Raw genomic sequence first — 18,239 nt, 5'->3', positions numbered from 1 at the left:
TGTGGTGGCTTGCTTTTGGTCAGTTCTGCCTTTCCGTGGTAAGTGCGCAGCCGAATTTCAGGCCCAGGCTTTAGGATGTGGAATTTACACCTCGGCTGCTTTGGCCTGGGTGCACAGCCCGGATGTGAAATCCCAGCTGGAGCAGTCCGTCCATCCATCCCCTTGCCTTCAGCCCCCTCCGTCCCCCAGGCCATCGCTGCTGGGTGCTGCCACTCTGCAGCGCAGTCAGTAGATGGCAGGAGATGACAAATATTGTCATTTTTGGGGAAGTGCGAGTCCTCAGTGTGCTCCACGAGCTTCTCAGTTGCTGCTTATAAACCTCTCAGGAGCTTTTATCATGATGCTGCAAACTCTTGTGTGGGTTGAATAAATAGCTGCCTGGGCCTTCAGGTTTTAAGGACAAAATGCTTTTCCTTCTAAAACTGTGCTGTATTGGGCCGGGTCAGGCCTGGTTTGTGCCATTTAGCAGAGAAGCTGTGCTTTAGGTTTTAAAAATAAAATGTGCACAGTTGAGTTCAAAAGTCGGTACTTTTCTAAAAGGCTGTAGCAGAAATGACATCATGGAACACAGCTAAGGGGATTAGAAACATCCATATCAAATCTATTCTACTTGTGACTAAAAACAGGTGGAAAATACTTGTTTTCTTTCTCTGTCAGTGTAAGTATTCTTTACTTAGTATTTAAATGGTAGCTTAAAGGATAAATGGCAAAATTTACTAAAATTTACAACATTAGAAGGAATTGAAATCGCATTTCCTTACTCAAAAAAACCATGGGGGGATGTACGTTTGTTAAAATGCAACTTCCTATAGGACCACTTAGGATTTTTGCTGCATTTTGATGTTGGAAGTGGACTTTTTCAACGAAGAGTTTATCTTCAAATTTAGAAAACTCTATTCGTATTGCAAGTCTCATTCTTTGAAGTTATACCACGTGCTTAGGCATTGATTTTTTTTCTTTCTATTTTCCCATTGTCACGTAAAACTGTGTGAAAAAGGCTTCCCCACTGTGACTTAGAAATTAACATACAGGTTTTCCAGGACCTTTTGTTATAAGAAATTGTGCATGCAAATTGTTCTAGCACTGCTAGTACACAGCACATGGTGGAAGTGCAGTTAAGTAGAAATAAGATAAGTAATAAACTCTGTTTAATCATGCAGCTGCAATAATTCCAAGTTTAAAAGTTGGTTTCAAATGTTGTACAGTTTTTATACAGTTCCAGTGACCTATAACCACTTCTTTCATAGTCCAGTATTGGGACTGGTGGCTTTGGGACTGGAAGAATTTGAGAACTGTTAAGTGCCTGATACTTGTAACTATTATCTGCAACAGCCATTGCAGAAAGTGTTGGGATAGATACACTTCGTTACTGCTTAGATTAGGATGGGAGGTGCACCCAGGAAATAGTAAGTGTGCTATATGTATATAGGGGTTTGAGGAGGCTGATCTACTGGATGATCAGAGATTAAGTTTTTGTGCTGGTTTTGGCTTACTTCAGAGCACTGCTCAGTATGCACCAATTGTATAAAACAAGCTCTTTTTTCACAGGTTCCATCACTGAATGACGTTCCTGTACATTACCTAAAACCCAACAGCTTAGTGAAATTTCGCTGCATGGTTCAAGATATGTTTGATCCTGAGTTCTACATGGGAGTTTATGAAACAGTTGACCCGAACACAAATGCACGTGTAAGTGAAATACTGATTTACTATTTTAGCAAATGTTTGTCATTTTACTCATTCTGGTCCTTGTATTTCTCTAGTTTGTGAGTTAAACCTGTGGAGTCTGGACACTGACAGTGACTGTTCGGCTCCAATGGCATCAGTAAAACATCACATGTAACATTTCTGTTGAGGAGTAGAAAATGCTAAAATGATGAAAGCTTTGGCAGTATGTCTGTGAGGGACTTTGGACTGCAGTGATTTTGGTGTGATTCGTGTTCAGGATGCTGTCAGAAACAGAGTGATTGCATTGCCTTTTCCTTCTTGACAGGTTTTGCATTTTGGAAAATACAGAGATGTGGCAGAATGTGGGGTAAGTTGCATAAACTATATGAACTTTGAAATCAAATATTAGATGGAGTGTTGCAGTTTTATAAATGTGACAGAGCTTCTTTGGTACTTGCCAATGGATTCCTGAAGATACTGCTCTAAATGCAGAATTAATCTTTGGTTTGGAAAGCAGAGTATTCATAACTGCTCAGTGGCATTCTAATTTCAGCAGGCTTCCAGCTGTTTGTTGTATTTAAAATTTGTTTTGGTTGAGTGGAGGGGGGAGTGCCCATGACCTTGAAACTGTCTGTTATGGAAAACAATTACTTTTGGTAGTGCAGTGCAATTTGAATCAAAGTGTTATATAGTCACTTTTTCCTGAATTATGTCGTCTTGTATGTTAATTGTAACTTCTGGCTGTGTAACTGAATCTGTGGGATTAGTTTAAAAAAAGAAAACAAAGTATAATCAGGTTTTTAACAAAATTTCTCTTTGGATTCCAGCCTCAGCAGGAAATTGATCTGAACTCCTCACAAACAGTCACCTCGGAGAGACAGACTTTCTACTGTGTTCCAGTGCCTGGTGAATCAGCATGGGTGAAAGAAATATCTTTTTTGACTGAGGGTGCTTTGTTATACAATCAGAGGTCACCAACTAATTAATTAGATATAAGGAGATAAGATTATTTGCAGTTTCCTTTTTTGTTTTTTTTTCTTTTTTTCTTAGAGAATCAGGAGAGGTGGTAGGTGTAGAAAGAGAAAAAAGGAAAACTGATGGTATGTAATATGCACTAAGAGGATGCAAATGAATTAGGAGCCTTTGTTTTGATTTAGTAGACATTTTTGCTTGGGAGAGTCTTGAAAATTTCTGTTAATTTCTATCTGCAAATGCTTAGAAAAAGGAAACTTCAGTGGAGCCACTGGCATTTTCTACAGTAGGACTATGTTACACAGTGAGAGTCTCCTATAAAACAGTTGTAGCTGAGCATGTTAAGATTAGGATTTTGTAAAAAACAAACAAAAAAAAAACAGCCTTAGTGTGGTTGAGGTTTCCCTGCTCAGTTTGTGCTTCCTTAACCCTCAATTCCACGCATACATCAGTGCCAGCCAAGCCCGAGTGAGCCCTTCAACTTCCTACACACCCAGTCGCCACAAGAGGAGCTATGAGGAGGATGAGGACATGGATCTGCATCCCTCCAAACAGAAGGAGCAACATATGGGTAATAGTTGCTATTGCTGAATAGTTGTTATGATATCATTCCAGAATTTGTCAAAAATTCATTGCTAAAAATTGAAGTATTTGCAGCTGTTTGAATTTTTAGTGTTGTTGCAGCCTTTGTGATTTGGGGGCTTTGGTGATGTCAGTGGTTTGATTTGAAGGAGTGTGGGAGAGCCCACAGTGTTTTGTGTGTTGTATGACTTGCTGACAGTCTACAAAGATTTTTAATATAAACTGTGTTTTATGCATATTCTCACCTTTAAGAACTGGTTTTTTAAACATGAAGTGCAAAAAAAAATCACCTTTGCAGTCCTATGGACTCAAGGAAAAAAAAATCATTCCCCTGGCTTAAACATTGCGTTTTGAAAATCAGATTTCTGGCCATGTTTGGGTTTCCAAGACACATAGATCTTTGCCAGTACTCTCTCTCACACTTGATTACATAAAATATGCATTTGTGGGACTTCTCATATTAAGAATATGTTCTGTCAAGTACGTTGCAATATTTTTGTGCCAGATGCCTTGTTCAATTAGTTTAACTGTGTGTTGTGCAGTTCTGCATTTCTGTTTAAAAAGCCTGCAAATGCTGTATTTTTCAGGCAGTGGAAGTGATATCCATGGGTGTGTGGAGCCAAAGAGATTAGAAACAGAAGCTTCTGCAGGTCATCATGTCATTTCTCCCAACTGCTCCCCTCCACTTGACCTAAATTTTCCCTTGCCAGGAGAGAAGGGACCAGCGTGTCTTGTAAAGGTAAGAGAAAGGAGAGGTGATGAGCAGGGCTGTGCTCTCAGCTAGGCAGACAGAATCAGCCTTGCAGAGATTTGTAGGCACAGAAATTGTCTCCCAAGTCCAGAATTTTGTTTCTAGAGATAATTACATGCTTTCTCTTCGCTAACTCAGTGTTTCTCTTCTTGAGTGCTGTGTCTGAGTTGCTGAAATCCTCCAGCAGCATTTATTAGAGCTTGTACCTTCTCACCAAACTTGGTTTAAAAAAAAGATTGTGGTATTAGATGCTTGAGGATGTAGCTGGTATTGAGCCCTGCTTTTAGGATTTTGCTTTTAGGATATCTCCTCTAATTGAAAAATGGCTGTGAAAAACCAATAAGCTACATGTTTGTATATTGAATTTGAAGTAGTCCTTGATTTACTACTGTGCTATATTACTATGAAACTTTAACACAAAATTCCTCTGCTGTTGCTGTGCTGTTCTCTCTTATTCAGCAAATCTTGATGAATCAGAGTAGAATACAGTTGTTCACACTTGTGTGGCAAAGAATGCCAATAGAAAAAGTGTGGAATCATAGAAACTCCCTTTTCCAGTGTAAGCTTGCTGACACTGAGGGCTGGGGAAGACCTCTTCACTCAGACTGTTCTCAGTCCACAGCTGAGTCTCCTGAGTTTCCTTTGTGTTTTTCTGCTGTCCTGCATCTAGCCCACCTGCCTCTGCATTTTATTTTCTGTTGGGGGCAGGTCTATGAGAGCTGGGAGAGCTTCAAAGTCAATGATGTGCTGGAGGTGTTTGGTGTTCTGTCTGTGGACCCAGTGCTGAGCATAGTGAGCAGTGAAGAGAGGTAAGGCTGCCCTGAAATGCAGGTTTTTATGCAATGAGCAGGCTGCCCCTAATGCAGACAAGGAAATGTGTAAATACATGATAATTATGCTTAGGAAGTGAATTTTGTTGCTTAAAAATAGCTTGATGAGGAAAGTGTTATATCCAGCATCCTGTAAACTGAAGTCCAACGTGCTCTGGTTCATCCCTATCCTTGGATACCCAGTGCATCTTTTTTTAGGTTGTTGTGCAGTCTATAAAGCAGAAAATGCTTCTGTAGCTAAATGTTTTGTACTCTTTCATGCCTACTAAACTTTCAGGGAATGAGTGATTAGTGAACAAAGCTTTCAGAGAAGCTTTAAAATTATAAAATGTCCTTTTGAACCAATTTCTAAGTCCATGAAAGTTGTTACCAGAAATGTAAACATTTCTGAATAATATTAAAAAAAAGTTTGCATGCCTGCATGGAGAGTGATAGAGACCAAAATGAGTAAAAAATGGGTTGATTTTTTCATTAATTAAGATATCTTACCATGTTGTACCACTGATAGAAACTTCCCGTTTCACCTGCTGTTCTGCAATTCCTTGCCTGACAAAATACAAATGAGAAGTCAATTTTCAAAATAAAACTCTTGACCAAAATCTAACATAAATACTGCTGTTATCTTGAGCCACTGCACTCTGAATCATTTCTGTTGGTGAGTTTGTTTATCTGTCTGGCACGTACAATATCCAGAGTGCAATGTGAATCCTTTATAGTGCCAACTTCTTAAAAATTAACTCAGCCTGGTCAGCTGCTTTTTGTTATCATCTGTGTGACAGCTAATCCCAGACTGGCAGCTCAGTTGCTCTGTCACAGGTGCTTGTGGGTTTTTTCCTGTGTCATTCTAGAACAAGAAGACAAAATGGTGGCATTTAGCAGCATTTTGAATGCAAACAAAAGAAATCTCCTTTAATGGAAATAGTGGATAGTGTGTGGGTGAACTGCTGAAGTGGATTTGAAGTTATAAAGCCTGACAGCTTTTACAACCAGTACAAGAAGATGAAATTGGTGCTAAACTTTACTATCATCTGATAGAGTTGCTTTAGGGATTTTACTTTCTGAAAAAGAAAAATGAAAACCACCTGGAAGAAATTTTGTAAGACATCTTCAAGGCATGCAAAGCTTGTGTATCTGAACTCTTAAATTAAGAGGTAATACCTCCAGGTTCCAGCAGATGTACATTAGGGTTTATTTATTCATAGATTTTTTTTACCCAGCCACTTACAGAGCTGTGATGTGACTGTCTAGAAGATCTTGTCAGGCTCCAGAACCTGGTGGGATATGAAAATCCCACATGTGCATACAGAGACAAATGGAATAAATCATGACCTTATTTTTTTAAAAGCTGCTTTTTAGACTTCATTCAGTACAGGCTAGACAGAACAGTGTGTAACATTTTACTTGAAGCTACAGCCTATTAAATGGTGCAGCAAATAATAAATGTGGTTTGGTTTTCAGAGTTTGGTTTTATGTTTTTTTGTTGAGTTTTTTTTCTTCAGAAAAGTATGACTTGATTATTTTCTGAAAATAATAGAATCCAGATATTTTGGGTCGAGCCTGATTTGGTGTTGATATGTCATTATATAATTGTGATTCAGTATTTATGGTGTTTATAAAGATCCTAAAGAAGGTAGTTTGAATGTGGGAGGAGTCACCAGGAGCTGGGAGTGGATGTTGTTTGTTCCTCTCTTCTTGGCCTGGTTCCAGCTGCTCTGGGTCAGAGGGAGAGAAATTCCTGTGGCATGTTTCTAAGTCCAGCTGTGCTGTGCCCTCTCCCTAGGGACAGCTCAACCCTTGATCCTATGGAGTGCATGGACACGGCAGAGGAGCAGAGGGTGCACAGCCCTCCAGCCTCGTTAGTGCCCAGGATCCATGTGATTTTGGCACAGAAGTTGCAACACATTAACCCCTTGCTGCCTGCCTGCCTTAACGAAGAGGAGAGTAAAACCTGTGAGTGTCTGAACTCTGGGCACTTTCCATGACATCTGAACAAATACTGCTTTGCTCACAGGCAAATGCCTCAACAGCAGGGTTCAAATTTAAATCTTGTTAAATGGAATAACCATGCAAAGCTGCACAGGATGCAAGTGTTTGTGTTTATGTGATTTTTGCTTTTTTATTTGGCTGAAATAAATGTGATTTATATGGAACTTGGTTTTGCATTCACCATGCCTGTGGATTTTACCAAGCTGTTCAGCCATAAGATTTGATTTGTTTTCAAATGGAGTTGTGAATTGCTGGAAAATTAGATTTCCAATTTAGTGTGATACTGGAAGTAAGAAACATACTGATAATATAGAGACTCATAATACTGTGTACAAAGTAAGGCAATTCTGCTTTTAAGCAATTGTGCTATTCCTTGTTTGACTCGTTCTTTTCATGGAATTATTGCTTGCAGACCTCTGATATTTATAACCTTCTTCCTTGAGTGCCTTGTATTGCTTGTTCTGAGCTATATGCAGGAGGCTTTTTCTGCCTTTAATATAAAATGGATCAGCTATGGATTTTAGAAATTTGGCTCTAAACTTTATAGCCTGCTGCAAATGCATTATGCAATATCTAATTTTTTGAAAAAAGCATTTTCAAGGAAATGTTGAGTGATTCAGGTTACCCAAAGCCAGCTGGAAAAACGGAATGTTTGTTTATTTTTCCTAGACTCCTTTGGAATAAACATTTTCCTTCATCAAACTGTGATGGAAAGTCAGATTTATATAGAGGGAAGAGGGTGAGAAACAGAACATTTTCTGACATTTGTCTTCTGCTCTTTTGCCAGTTGTTTCTAATTTCATGTCTGAGCTGTCACCAGTGAGAGCAGAGTTGCTGGGGTTCCTCACCCATGCCCTCTTGGGAGACAGTTTGGCTGCTGAATACCTGATATTGCATCTCATCTCTACAGTGTAAGTATTTAGATGTGTGCTAAGAAGTTATGTATTTATCATTTAAAAGAAATCTCCTTCTACAGGGTCCTTTACCAGTCTGCAAATAAATGGCAGAAATAGCTTAAATAATACTTGGTTCAGTAGTACTTTCTCCAGCTGGAGTTGTCCTGTCACAATACACACAGAGGCAGATTTCACTGTCTGAAATAACAGTAAAAATTGATAAAAGACCAGCTTTATGGCACTGTATCTTTTCTGTACTGCTTTGAGAGCTGACAAAATCTCCAATACACTTTTAAACAGAGGTATGAAAACATCTTCCTGCCTCTGGCTTCTTCTAATGAGTAGGACATGCCACTGACTTCCCAAAGACATAATTTCCTGACTGCAGCAATTATTGCTTAGGTACTGAAAGGTACATTCTGGGAATTCTTGTAATTATATGTAAACATGTAAGGGTAAGTTCAAGTGACCTGTTTAGGGATAGAAATTGACTCTTATGTTGATTTAAACTGTCTCTGGGTGAAAGAGCAGCATCGTTTGACTCATTAAAATCTCAAGTGTGAAACTTGTCAGTCCCAAATTTAGTGTTAGTCATTTTAGTCTTCAAAATCAAAATTAGTTCTGTTTTCATTCTTTTTAGTGGGACTGTGAATGTTCCAACACTTAGACTAGAATGTATTTTCTCTCTTAGCTGGTATCACAGAAAGGTTGAGAGTTGTCAAGAATGGGGAGAAGATACACGGTGAGAAGAGGGAGAGGAAAGCTGAGGGCAGGTAAAGGAGATGAACAAGTGTGGTAAGCAGGGAAATTGAGATTGGACAGGAGGAAGGAAAAGAATGAAGTGTGTTCACTGAGTAACAGCAGAGTACAAGGAGAGCAGAATGTCTGAAAGGTCGCTGCAGGATCCCAAGTGCTGTAAATTAGTGCTTTTGTGTGGTGCTGCAAAGCCTTGAGGAGCAGGTTCAGCCTGGCTCAGCTCCTTGGGCACTGCAGAAGGAAGGAAGAGGAGGTGGCTGATTTTGGTGTGTTAGTTGTGAAATCCTGCTGGCTGTCAGAGACACCACACAATGCTCAAGCTGCATGACACCTGTATTCAGTGTTAGCCAGCTGTTTGCCTAACCTGTGTCATTTTTGGTGCAGTTATGCCAGACGGGATGTGCTTCCTCTGGGAAAATTCACTGTCAACCTGAGCGGGTGTCCCCGGAACAGCGCCTTCACAGAGCACCTGTACCGCCTCATCCAGCAGCTGGTGCCAGCAGTAAGCATTGCACTGGGCAGGGCTCTGGGGGAACGTGTTCTCACTGATTCAGCCAGGCAAACAGTGCTTTAGGTCAGGGCACGCTGATTAAATGCTGTCCTGCTACCCATTTAGAGAGCAGACGACAGAGATGTGGCTGGCCTGTGTGTTGAAGTCTCTGTACCTCATCATTTAGGATGAATATGGAATGAAATCCTCTCCTCAGAGGTATTGAACTGACAGACAGCTGCTGCCTGCTTTATTTTGTCTTTTGGATTGATGTGTTTAGACATTTGGGTCATTTAATTATGCTATCATTATGGTTTATTCCCAAATTTGTGGGTAGTTCTCTGCAGAAAATTCATGGTAATTTGTTTTGGGGTCACACTAACAGTACTGCTGCAATAAATAATTTGTTATTGAGCTCATCCTGGATGTGCAGGAGAGGTGGTAGGAGTTCTTAACAGCAATGTTTTCCTTTGGGACATTTTTAAGCATACGGCATTTGGATATTTGGGATAAAGCGTTGCGCTGACAAATTTTGTTTTACTGTGCAGGTTCCCAGCCCAGCTCTAGCTGCAGGAAGCAGCATTCCCTAGGGAAGCTGGAGGACAGGAGAGGTGCTGATGGTTTGTTGTCTCGTTGCAGTCCTACCACCTCCGGATGAGCATCGAGAGCATGAACCACTCGCGCTTCATCCCTCACAAGGACTACACGGCCAATCGCCTGGTCAGTGGGCTCCTGCAGCTGGCCAGCAACACCTCCCTGGTCATAGATGAGACCCAGCTCGAGCAAGGACAGTTGGACACAGCAGGTACACAGGTTTTGGTGTTTAAAATCTCATTTGGGAGGTTAAAAGCTGATGTGTTTTAAGATAGTAGTGATAATTGTGATGTGTTCTGGTGATAAGGGTCTATTGCAAAACTGTTCGTGGTTTCTACATCCTATTTCATTGCTTTAATGCAGCTTCCTGCAGCCTTCTCAGCCAACTTAAGACAAATTGGAGAACTCTTTATTACTAAAATAACTCTGATTCATTAGAGTGGCCTTTCAGTTTCCTGTGATAGTGCAAGAAGTGGGCAAAGCATATGCTGATGCAATATGCTCTATACTTCTACTGTATATCTGGAAAGCACCCTGAGAACACAGCTAAAAACTGGAGAAGATTGCTATTACCGTGTTTAAAAGCGTGGGGATTCTATCGTACAAGCTGATGTAGCACTGTGTAGCATGCTTTCAGCAGGGCTTTAGAAATTAATTTAATTATAACTCACATAAAAGAGGTCAGTTGCATATTAAAAACTGGAGCATGCACAGTACAGGTGTCTGTGGTGACTCCTGGGGCTGTCCTGTGCAAGGTCAGGAGTTGAACACCAAATGATCCTGGTGGGTCCCTTCCAACTCAGGAGATTCTGTGAAAGAACAACAGGAAATCACTGCAAGTAACTTCATTTTAAAATAAAAATGCTGTCTTGAGAAAGCTGCTTTAGTTTTTTTAATTACTGCTCTTAAAAGTTGCTAATTGAAATTATTCAATTGCTTTTGAGTTTTCAGTAATTTTTTATTATTCAGCTTTAGTAAAGCTACAAAATTATACTAAAGAAAAATAGTAAAACTAGTAACAAGCTTTGCATTGTCTGTTTCAAAAAAAATAGTCAAAATATGATAAATTCCCATCTAGAGAGAATTCTTGCTATGCTGCTTTATAGGCTTTCTAAAATGCTTGTTTGTAATGTCTAAAAAACCTCAGCATTTAGTGAAAAATAATACTTTGGGTATTAAAAGTTGCAGATAAAAAGGCTTGTTAATTTTATTTCATTTTTGCTGATGTGATATTGTTCTCTACTGAATTTAGAGTAAAGAAGTAAAAAATTTAATTTCTTACAGCAACATTGGGAACAAAATTTAATCCTAGAGAAGAATGTCTTCAGATGTAGTAATTGGTTTGGAACTCTTGGAAGTTACAGCTTAGAAATTTCAAATAGAAAAATGTCCCAGAAGTCAACCCCTAATATCAAATTTACCATTATTTTGCTAACTTTGCCTTTATTTACAATATACTGAATTATTACTAATTATTTAAAGGCAAAACCATAACAGTAGTTTTGTCATTTGATGCAGTAACTGCTGAAGAGAAATTGAATTTGTCAGGTACATGTTGGTATTTCAAAGAGAGAATTCCAAGGGTCAAGCAGTTAATTTGTCAATTTTAGCATTTTATATTTTAAATAACTTAATTCCAGGTAAGGCAAGTGAGTACTATAAAAAAAATTTGGCAAAATTAAATTGGTAAGTTTTTTTTCTACTTTTGAGGAGAGATTTCTGTTTTGGTTTTTCTCTGTAAATAGATAGCTGGCTTTGTAGGGCCAATGAAAACATGAGCTATAAATACATGTACTAATGTACTAAGCCAGACTGAAATCAAGAATTCTTAATTTTGATTCACATTAAGAAGTGTTGTCTCTATCTGGAAGACACCTCAAACACAAGAAGGAGCAGGATGCTTGCAAGAATCCTTATTCTGGCTGCTTAAAGACAGATGGGAGACAAAAATCAGGGCTGACTTTTGTTTAGGTCCAGTGGTCAGGGAATTTGTTCTTGCTCTTGCAGGTGTCCACAATGTGACAGCACTGGGTAACCTGATCACTTGGCAGAAGGTGGATTATGACTTCAATTACCACCGGATGGAATTCCCATGCAACATTAATGTTCTGATCACTTCCGAGGGCCGCTCCCTCTTGCCGGTATGGGCAGGGCTTGCTGGGGAACTGCAGCTGGCAGCTGCTGCTCAGAGCAGGCCCTGCCAGGGACAAGTGGGGACAGGAAATGTATCTTGTGACCAGGGAGGGTGTGACACTGCCAGGAGCTGCTGCCTTCTCCCTCGTGGCTGCAGCCAGGCCAGAAAACCTCTTCATGGCAAAACATGGAGATGGAGCTTCCCTCCTCCTTTCTGAACAGGGATGGTGAGGTGGTGAAGGTCCCGGGGATGGCTAAAGCTGCAGAGAAGTGCCATTCTCAAAGCCTCCCTCTGGCATGGCAGGTTCTGAGGTGCTGCCCACAGATGTGGCATTGCCCCTGCAGTAGCCTGAGCTTGCAAAGGTCTGCTCTCTGACATTCCAGCTTTGTCTGCTGAGCCTTTGCTCTCCTGCTTGAACCAGGAGCTGTTCAAAATGGGAGCTGTGGAATGTTTGAAGAATTGTCTTATCTTCATTCTGGGAAATAGTGACTTCTGCTGGTTCTGAGAGTAGATTAGTCTTGGAATAGAAAACTGTGGGATGTGGAAAAAGATGAAATGTAATTTTCTCTTTCAGTCAGATTGCCAAGTCCACTTACAACCACAGATTATTCCCCCAAACATGGAAGAGTACATGAGCAGCCTCCTCACTGCAGTGCTGCCCTCTGTGCTGAACAAATTCCGAATTTACCTGAGTTTATTGAGGCTCCTGGACTACAGTATATCAGATGAGGTGACCAAGGTATGGCACTTCACTAATAAGTTTTCAACTGTGTTTTTGGATAGAAAGCACCTTAGTAGACAGTTACTGTACTTGCCCTGTCAGTGATTCTCTGTTAAGTTTTATAAAAACCAAACAGAAGCATTTTCACATGGGAATGTTCTTTCAATGATTTGTAAAGTATATACTGAATTTATTACAGATAAGGAACAGTGCATGTAGCCTGATTTCTAACACTCAGTTTGCAAGCTTAGCTCTTCTCAAAGATGAGAGTAAGCTGGTTTTGCTCAGGCTCACTTCTGGACAGCAGTGAATTGAAATGTTCTCCTGTAGTCTAAAGGTAGTTGCAGTGTTTAGCTCCTCAAAAGCCTATCTTGGAGTGGAGATCTGTTCTTCTCCGTAATTCCACGCTGTGTTGTTCCAGGCAGTAGAAGAAGACTTTGTGGAAATGCGCAAGAATGACCCCGAGAGCGTCACGGCCGATGACCTGCACAAAATGCTGCTCGTGGCCAGGTGGGTGTGGTGTCCTTGTCACCACTCCAGGCTTCCCTGCAAGCTGCAAATTGAGCCAGGGCTTGGTCTGCAGCTGAATGGGAGTTGTGCCAAACTAGCCAGATCTAGGCAGAGGCGATTCTATTCCTCTTAGGCAAAGTATTCCCTCCCTACTTTCATCCCATGCTTTCTAATTCCCGGGATCCTGCAAGCCAGCTGGTTTTGAGCTGTCCTGGTTTATCAGCAGCTGCAGGAGCTGTTCCTGAGTGGCTCTTTGTGCTCCCCCAGGTTCCTGTCGCTCAGTGCGGGGCAGACGACGCTGTCGAGGGAGAGGTGGCTGAGAGCAAAACAACTCGAGGCTCTGCGGAAAGCCAGGCTGCAGCAGCAGCAATGTGTCAATGGCAATGAACTTTAACACCTGCTGGATGTCACCCTGAACATTTCTCTAATCCTAGGTGGAAACCGTACTAAGATTGGAATATTGTTTATACCAGTTTTTGTAGATAATTTATACCAAAAAGTTATGGATATTTACCCTTGCAGTCTGAACATACTTAACTCTGTTCAGCCACCTAAACATATTTTATGGAATTTTTTTGGACCCTGTTTTGTAATTGAAAATTGGTAACATTGAGCAAATTGTTTGATATTAAACTTTAATACTGAGGTTGTGTAAACTTATTTCCTTTAATAAGAAGATAATTTAAGCCAAAGCCCTTCATACACAGCAGTGGTAGGCTGTGCTCTGGAATACTTTTGTGCTCTAATTCCTGCGTGGCTGAAGTGTGAGGATCAGAGTTCTCAGCTGGCCAGCAGCTGCAGCTGGAGGAGGTGCTGACTTCACTCTCTGTGCTGTTCTGTGAGCTGAGGCACATCACACTCAGAGCAGCAGCAGCATTGTGATCACTGGTATCAAGCAGTGATTTGATCTTACCCAGAACCAGCTCAGGTATGAAATACATTTTCCTTGTGCTTAGAGCAGACCATGACTTCTCAAATTTCTTGGATGAGCTTTATTCTGGTGCAGCTTCTTAAAAAAACCACAGTGACTGGACAATGGGTGATATGCACATGCTCATACAAAGCATATCTTTATTTTCTACCTTAGCAGGCCTGCAGGGTGGTTAAAGGGTTTGAATAACATCATTGAAGCATTAAGAATGGTCTCTCCATCCCTGATTCCTGCTGGACAGTTGGAGCTGGTCCTCAGAGGATGTGCTGCCCATCATGGGACTTGCAGAACTCATTTACCAAGGGTGGTTTAAAGAGTGAAATGTTGGGAGTAATCCAGGAAGGCTGCTGTGTGGAGAGAGCCTGCAGGAGCCTGTAATGGAGCCACTTCTACATTTTAATTACTCTTGTTCTGAACAAGACAAAAGGCTCCAGCCAAATTTTCATCAAGCTCAGACCCCCCTTTACTAAGTCCTTTCTCCTAACTGAAATCACAGGGACAGGAATCCCCTTTTTTACTGCACTTTCCTGTTCTAAACATGAGGGGTTTTGCTGTACAGCCAATCTGGGTATTTTGTCTCTTCACACTAAAAATGAGTACTTACTGTGAGAAACATTTTTGTGTATCCTAAACTTGAGCCAAGTTTGATGCCATTTCAAATCACTGATTTCTTTTTTTGAACACTAAAAATGAATATTCATGGTTTCAGCTGCCTTGTGCTGCATTACTGTGAAGTGAAGCAACTGAACAAATAGAGGAAGAAAATGAAGTCTCTCTTCAAAAGGCAGCTGGGCTGGAATGCAGAGTTGGGTTCTAAGATTGCCTCTAGAGAATGGTTTTGTGCTCATTGCCATCTCCAATATTTCACAGCCAGGGATGGGACAGTTCCCAAGCTGGAAGGACATTGAGCTGGAGAGGGACAGGACACAGGCTGATGACTTCAAACTAACAGAGGGTGGATTGAGATTAAATATGAAGAAATTCTTCCCTGGTAGTGTGGTGAGGCCCTGGCACAGGTTGCCCAGAGAAGCTTTTTAGAGTTGGAGCAGCACCATTTTAAAAGGATAAAGAACTGAAGTCATGGCTGTATCCCTTGACTGCCAGGGGCTCTTGTCTGTAACTTTGAAAAAAACACCCAGAGCCCTGCAGTCCCACATCCCTTAACATCACATACCAAACCCATCTTTTGATTCCACTTTTTTTATTAAAATATCTCATGTATATTGCTCACATTAAAATACAGCAGTAGTTTTATTTTAAATATAGCCACAAGTATAGACACTCAAAAAAAAACCCAAACCCACATCACTTTAATAAAATAAATAAACCAAATTTGTTTATCAAAGTTTCAGACCATAGGTGATAAATGATTTCAGACACAGTACAAGTCCTAAGACACAGAGCTACCCTAGCCAGGACACGACGTTGTGGGGACACCACGTGCAGCCTATCTACAGAACAGGGACGAGGACAGAGGCACTGGGTCTGTCAGGGTGGTTATAGTCACAAACCACAGCACAGGAAGGTCCTGCTTCACAGCAGCTTTTGGACAATGTCCTAGGCTAGAGCATGGCATGGCAAGGCATTCCTGGGAAAGAGCATTTAATAGATGGGAGCCTTTGACACACCGAGAGAAGGGATTTTTTATCCAGTTCCCAGCATGAGCGGACGCTTTACCCTGCGAGTTGCAAAGCTGGAGCTGGTCATGAATTTGGTCTTGAGTAGATGCTGACAGCTGTGCTCTAATGCAACACTGATCTTACAAAGCAGTGCACTGGCCTCCTGCTTTAGATGCTAGCTGGGATTTTGCACCTGGGCAGCTAGGATACATTTAAAGAGAATCCTAGCACACAGGGACACAGTGCTTGATGGGCAGGTATCTGGCTTGTCTTGCTTTACACAGAGACAAAAAATTAGAGCAAATTGGCAGAGTTTGGAATTTAAAAAAAAACAGAATTTCTTTAACATGGGCAAGACAATTCAAAGACATTTGCTTCATTTCCCTCACCTCAAAACACGTGAGGAAAAAACCCAATCTACGGAAGAAATTTGCACCGCAGGATTGTGGATATTTCAGATTGGGTCTTTCCGTTTTATTTATAATGAAAGTGTCCCAGGATGTCTGGAAAGAAAAGGATAGCAAAGAAATCTTACTTCCTGATCAACATACTTAAATTCAACAAAAACACATCGGTTCCCATTGTAGAGGCACAATTCATAGAGCTGCATCTAGAACTTCAATGAAAACAAGTAAAAATACTAGTCCAAAAATAAATAAAATGTAATTTACCGGTACTTTATTTTGCTGGTGTAGTGCAAGGTAAGTAAGGTCAGAGAAGTGCAGTATCACCTTTTGAGTATAAATACCTTCTACATAATTCAGAGGAGCTACAAAATTAGTCTCAAAAAAATAACTGTGCAACACATCTAAGACAGACAGCATGCTTATTGAATCCCAGTGTCTAAGCTACCTGTTTAAATATGGTTTATACAGGTTCTGTCTCACCTGCCTGAGGGAATTCTGAAGCTTGATCAGAACCAAATTCATTTGCATCTCTCACTGCCTGTAAACAAGTTACCTGTTATCAATCCCAGTATCCAGTAGCAGTTCATGCCACAATAGTCCTGATGCCATTGTGTTACTTTATTAGAAGCCACAGCTAGAAGAACACTTCCCAAATTAGCAACTAGATCTGAATTATTCGTGTCTGGCATTGCGTAAACATTTCTCTCAGTTCTTTTTGTTTGATTTCATTTAAAGCTTCTGGTTCTGCAGGGCTCTTCTGGACCTTTGCCACAGCAAAATTAATCCCTTGAGTCAATCCTGCCTGGGTGATGTTGGCAACCTGGACCATGGAGCTGCGGATTTTAGCAAAGGGAGACACGGCCCTGCTGCTGCTACCGTCAGCGGGGGAAGGAGTGGTGTGGAGTCCTGGCTCGTGGTTCCCAGACACAGATCCCGGGCTTCTGGGGGATTTACTGAAGTCAGGCCCACCGACAGCCAAGAGCTGAGGATTTGGCTCAGAAGACTGAACATCCAGCTTGGACGGCCTGGAAGGAATGTCTGCAACAGCTTCAGCCTTAGGTTCTGCCCTCTTGGCTGCGTTCCTGCTGGCTCGGGTCAGTGTGTGATGGGGCTCTTGAGAACCAGCCTCAGGCTCCAGAACATCGGACCCCTTGCTCTGGGCATCCTGCACGAACCTCTGGCAGTACACATCCATGGGCTTAGCAAACTCCAGCTCTGTGCTGTCAGCAGAAGGCATGGGAACGTCCTCGCAGTCGGAGCGGCCGGCCGGGCAGCCCTGGCCCTCGGCCGGAACGGGAATGCTGATGCTCATGTCCGTGCTGCTGATGGACTGCGAGCGGCTGCCCAGCCGCGGGGCCGAGGCAATGATGCCACAGCTGGGCAGCACATAGTCTGTGGGGCCAATGTTCTCCAGGGAATCCGTCAGCTGGGTGTCCTCATCCGATTTGGAATTAGTCAGGAAGTCATCAGAGTGGAACGAGTCATTGTCCGAGCCTTCTGTGTCAGATTCACTGGCGGCTTTAGCATCTACCCCTGGATTCTCCAGAGTTTCAAGGCTGCTGTCTGATTTCCAAAGATTCACTTTCAGATTTGGCTTCAGAAAATTGACTTTTACTTCAGGTTTGGCAAAGCTGCCCAGCTTCCGAAGGTTGCTGATGTTTACATTGGATTTGGTTTGTTTCACCTTTTGATTGAGAGAGGAGAACTTGCTCAGTAAATAATTCTTGCCTTGGGCCAGGGACCCTCTGTTCTGAGACCGAATGCCAATGATGTCTTCATGAGGTTTGCTGCTCCTCCTAGAAGAGGGAGAAAAAGATCTTTAATGTACAATCAAAGCAGTCTTTTTTATAAGCACCAAGTATTCACTGTCTTCCAGTCTATTTCTCTAACAGAGATAGACATTTACATTCCTAAGTTACCCCTTCCTTAGATAAATAATAAATTTAATCCTTTTTTTACATAATATTGTACCCATATAAGCTAATCAAGCTCAAACCAACAAAAACAAAGGAGGGCTGATACAGAAGAGTAGCCAAACAAGGGGAGCAGGCAGTTTCTCCAGGCACTTTAGTTTTTGATGAAAAAGGATTTGAATTCTCTGTTTTTGTAACCCTGACTTTGTGTATGCTGTACTCAATAGCCATATTTAGCAAAGATTCAGTCTGCAATACCTGTAAAAAAAAGATTTTTCTGCTACACTTTCTACTCAGCTGAGAAAAGCAGTTGAGTTGAGAGCAGAAGTGGGATACAGAAGGTTCACATCATTTAGGTACTCACCTCTCCAGCTTCTTCTCAATAATGGGCACATCCATTCCCATTGCTTGCTTTGTGATTCTCAGCATTTCTGCAATGCACTGAAGAGTGTCTGAAATCCAAGCAGCAGCCTGTCAGA

At 41.4% G+C, this 18,239-nt stretch overlaps 2 protein-coding genes across 2 annotated transcripts in view; one reads left to right on the top strand and one right to left on the bottom strand.

Annotated features, from left to right (window-relative positions):
* Nucleotides 1-1,614: 1,614 nt before the first annotated feature.
* On the top strand, nucleotides 1,615-13,284 carry MCMBP (minichromosome maintenance complex binding protein). The gene is made up of 14 exons (XM_069020489.1): nucleotides 1,615-1,689; nucleotides 2,496-2,574; nucleotides 2,719-2,734; nucleotides 3,093-3,211; nucleotides 3,810-3,961; nucleotides 4,682-4,782; nucleotides 6,584-6,753; nucleotides 7,577-7,700; nucleotides 8,826-8,943; nucleotides 9,571-9,736; nucleotides 11,533-11,666; nucleotides 12,234-12,398; nucleotides 12,802-12,890; nucleotides 13,158-13,284. Exons 1-14 carry the CDS (start codon nucleotides 1,615-1,617, stop codon nucleotides 13,282-13,284), a joined length of 1,635 nt encoding a protein of 544 aa, XP_068876590.1.
* Nucleotides 13,285-14,766: 1,482 nt separating this feature from the next.
* INPP5F (inositol polyphosphate-5-phosphatase F) overlaps nucleotides 14,767-18,239 on the bottom strand; it is a 40,096-nt gene continuing 36,623 nt past the window's right edge. Inside the window, exons 19-20 of the mRNA XM_069020149.1 lie at nucleotides 18,125-18,212; nucleotides 14,767-17,643 (exon numbers count right to left, since the gene is read on the bottom strand). Of these exons, the coding sequence (XP_068876250.1) occupies nucleotides 16,509-17,643; nucleotides 18,125-18,212 (1,223 nt within the window). The 3' untranslated portion in view covers nucleotides 14,767-16,508. The remainder of the gene's footprint in view (nucleotides 17,644-18,124; nucleotides 18,213-18,239) is intronic.

Source organism: Aphelocoma coerulescens, chromosome 6 (assembly GCF_041296385.1).
Source record: "Aphelocoma coerulescens isolate FSJ_1873_10779 chromosome 6, UR_Acoe_1.0, whole genome shotgun sequence".
Taxonomy (NCBI): Eukaryota; Metazoa; Chordata; class Aves; order Passeriformes; family Corvidae; genus Aphelocoma; species Aphelocoma coerulescens.
This window is presented reverse-complemented; position numbering and strand designations above follow the sequence as displayed.

Excerpts from the sequence above, each read along its gene's own strand:
- MCMBP (XM_069020489.1), top strand. The coding sequence starts at position 1,615 with ATGGTTCAAGATATGTTTGATCCTGAGTTCTACATGGGAGTTTATGAA. Across the intron at positions 3,212-3,809 it reads ACAGAAGGAGCAACATATGG|GCAGTGGAAGTGATATCCAT; the intron begins GTAATAGTTGCT and ends TGTATTTTTCAG. Across the intron at positions 4,783-6,583 it reads ATAGTGAGCAGTGAAGAGAG|GGACAGCTCAACCCTTGATC; the intron begins GTAAGGCTGCCC and ends CCCTCTCCCTAG.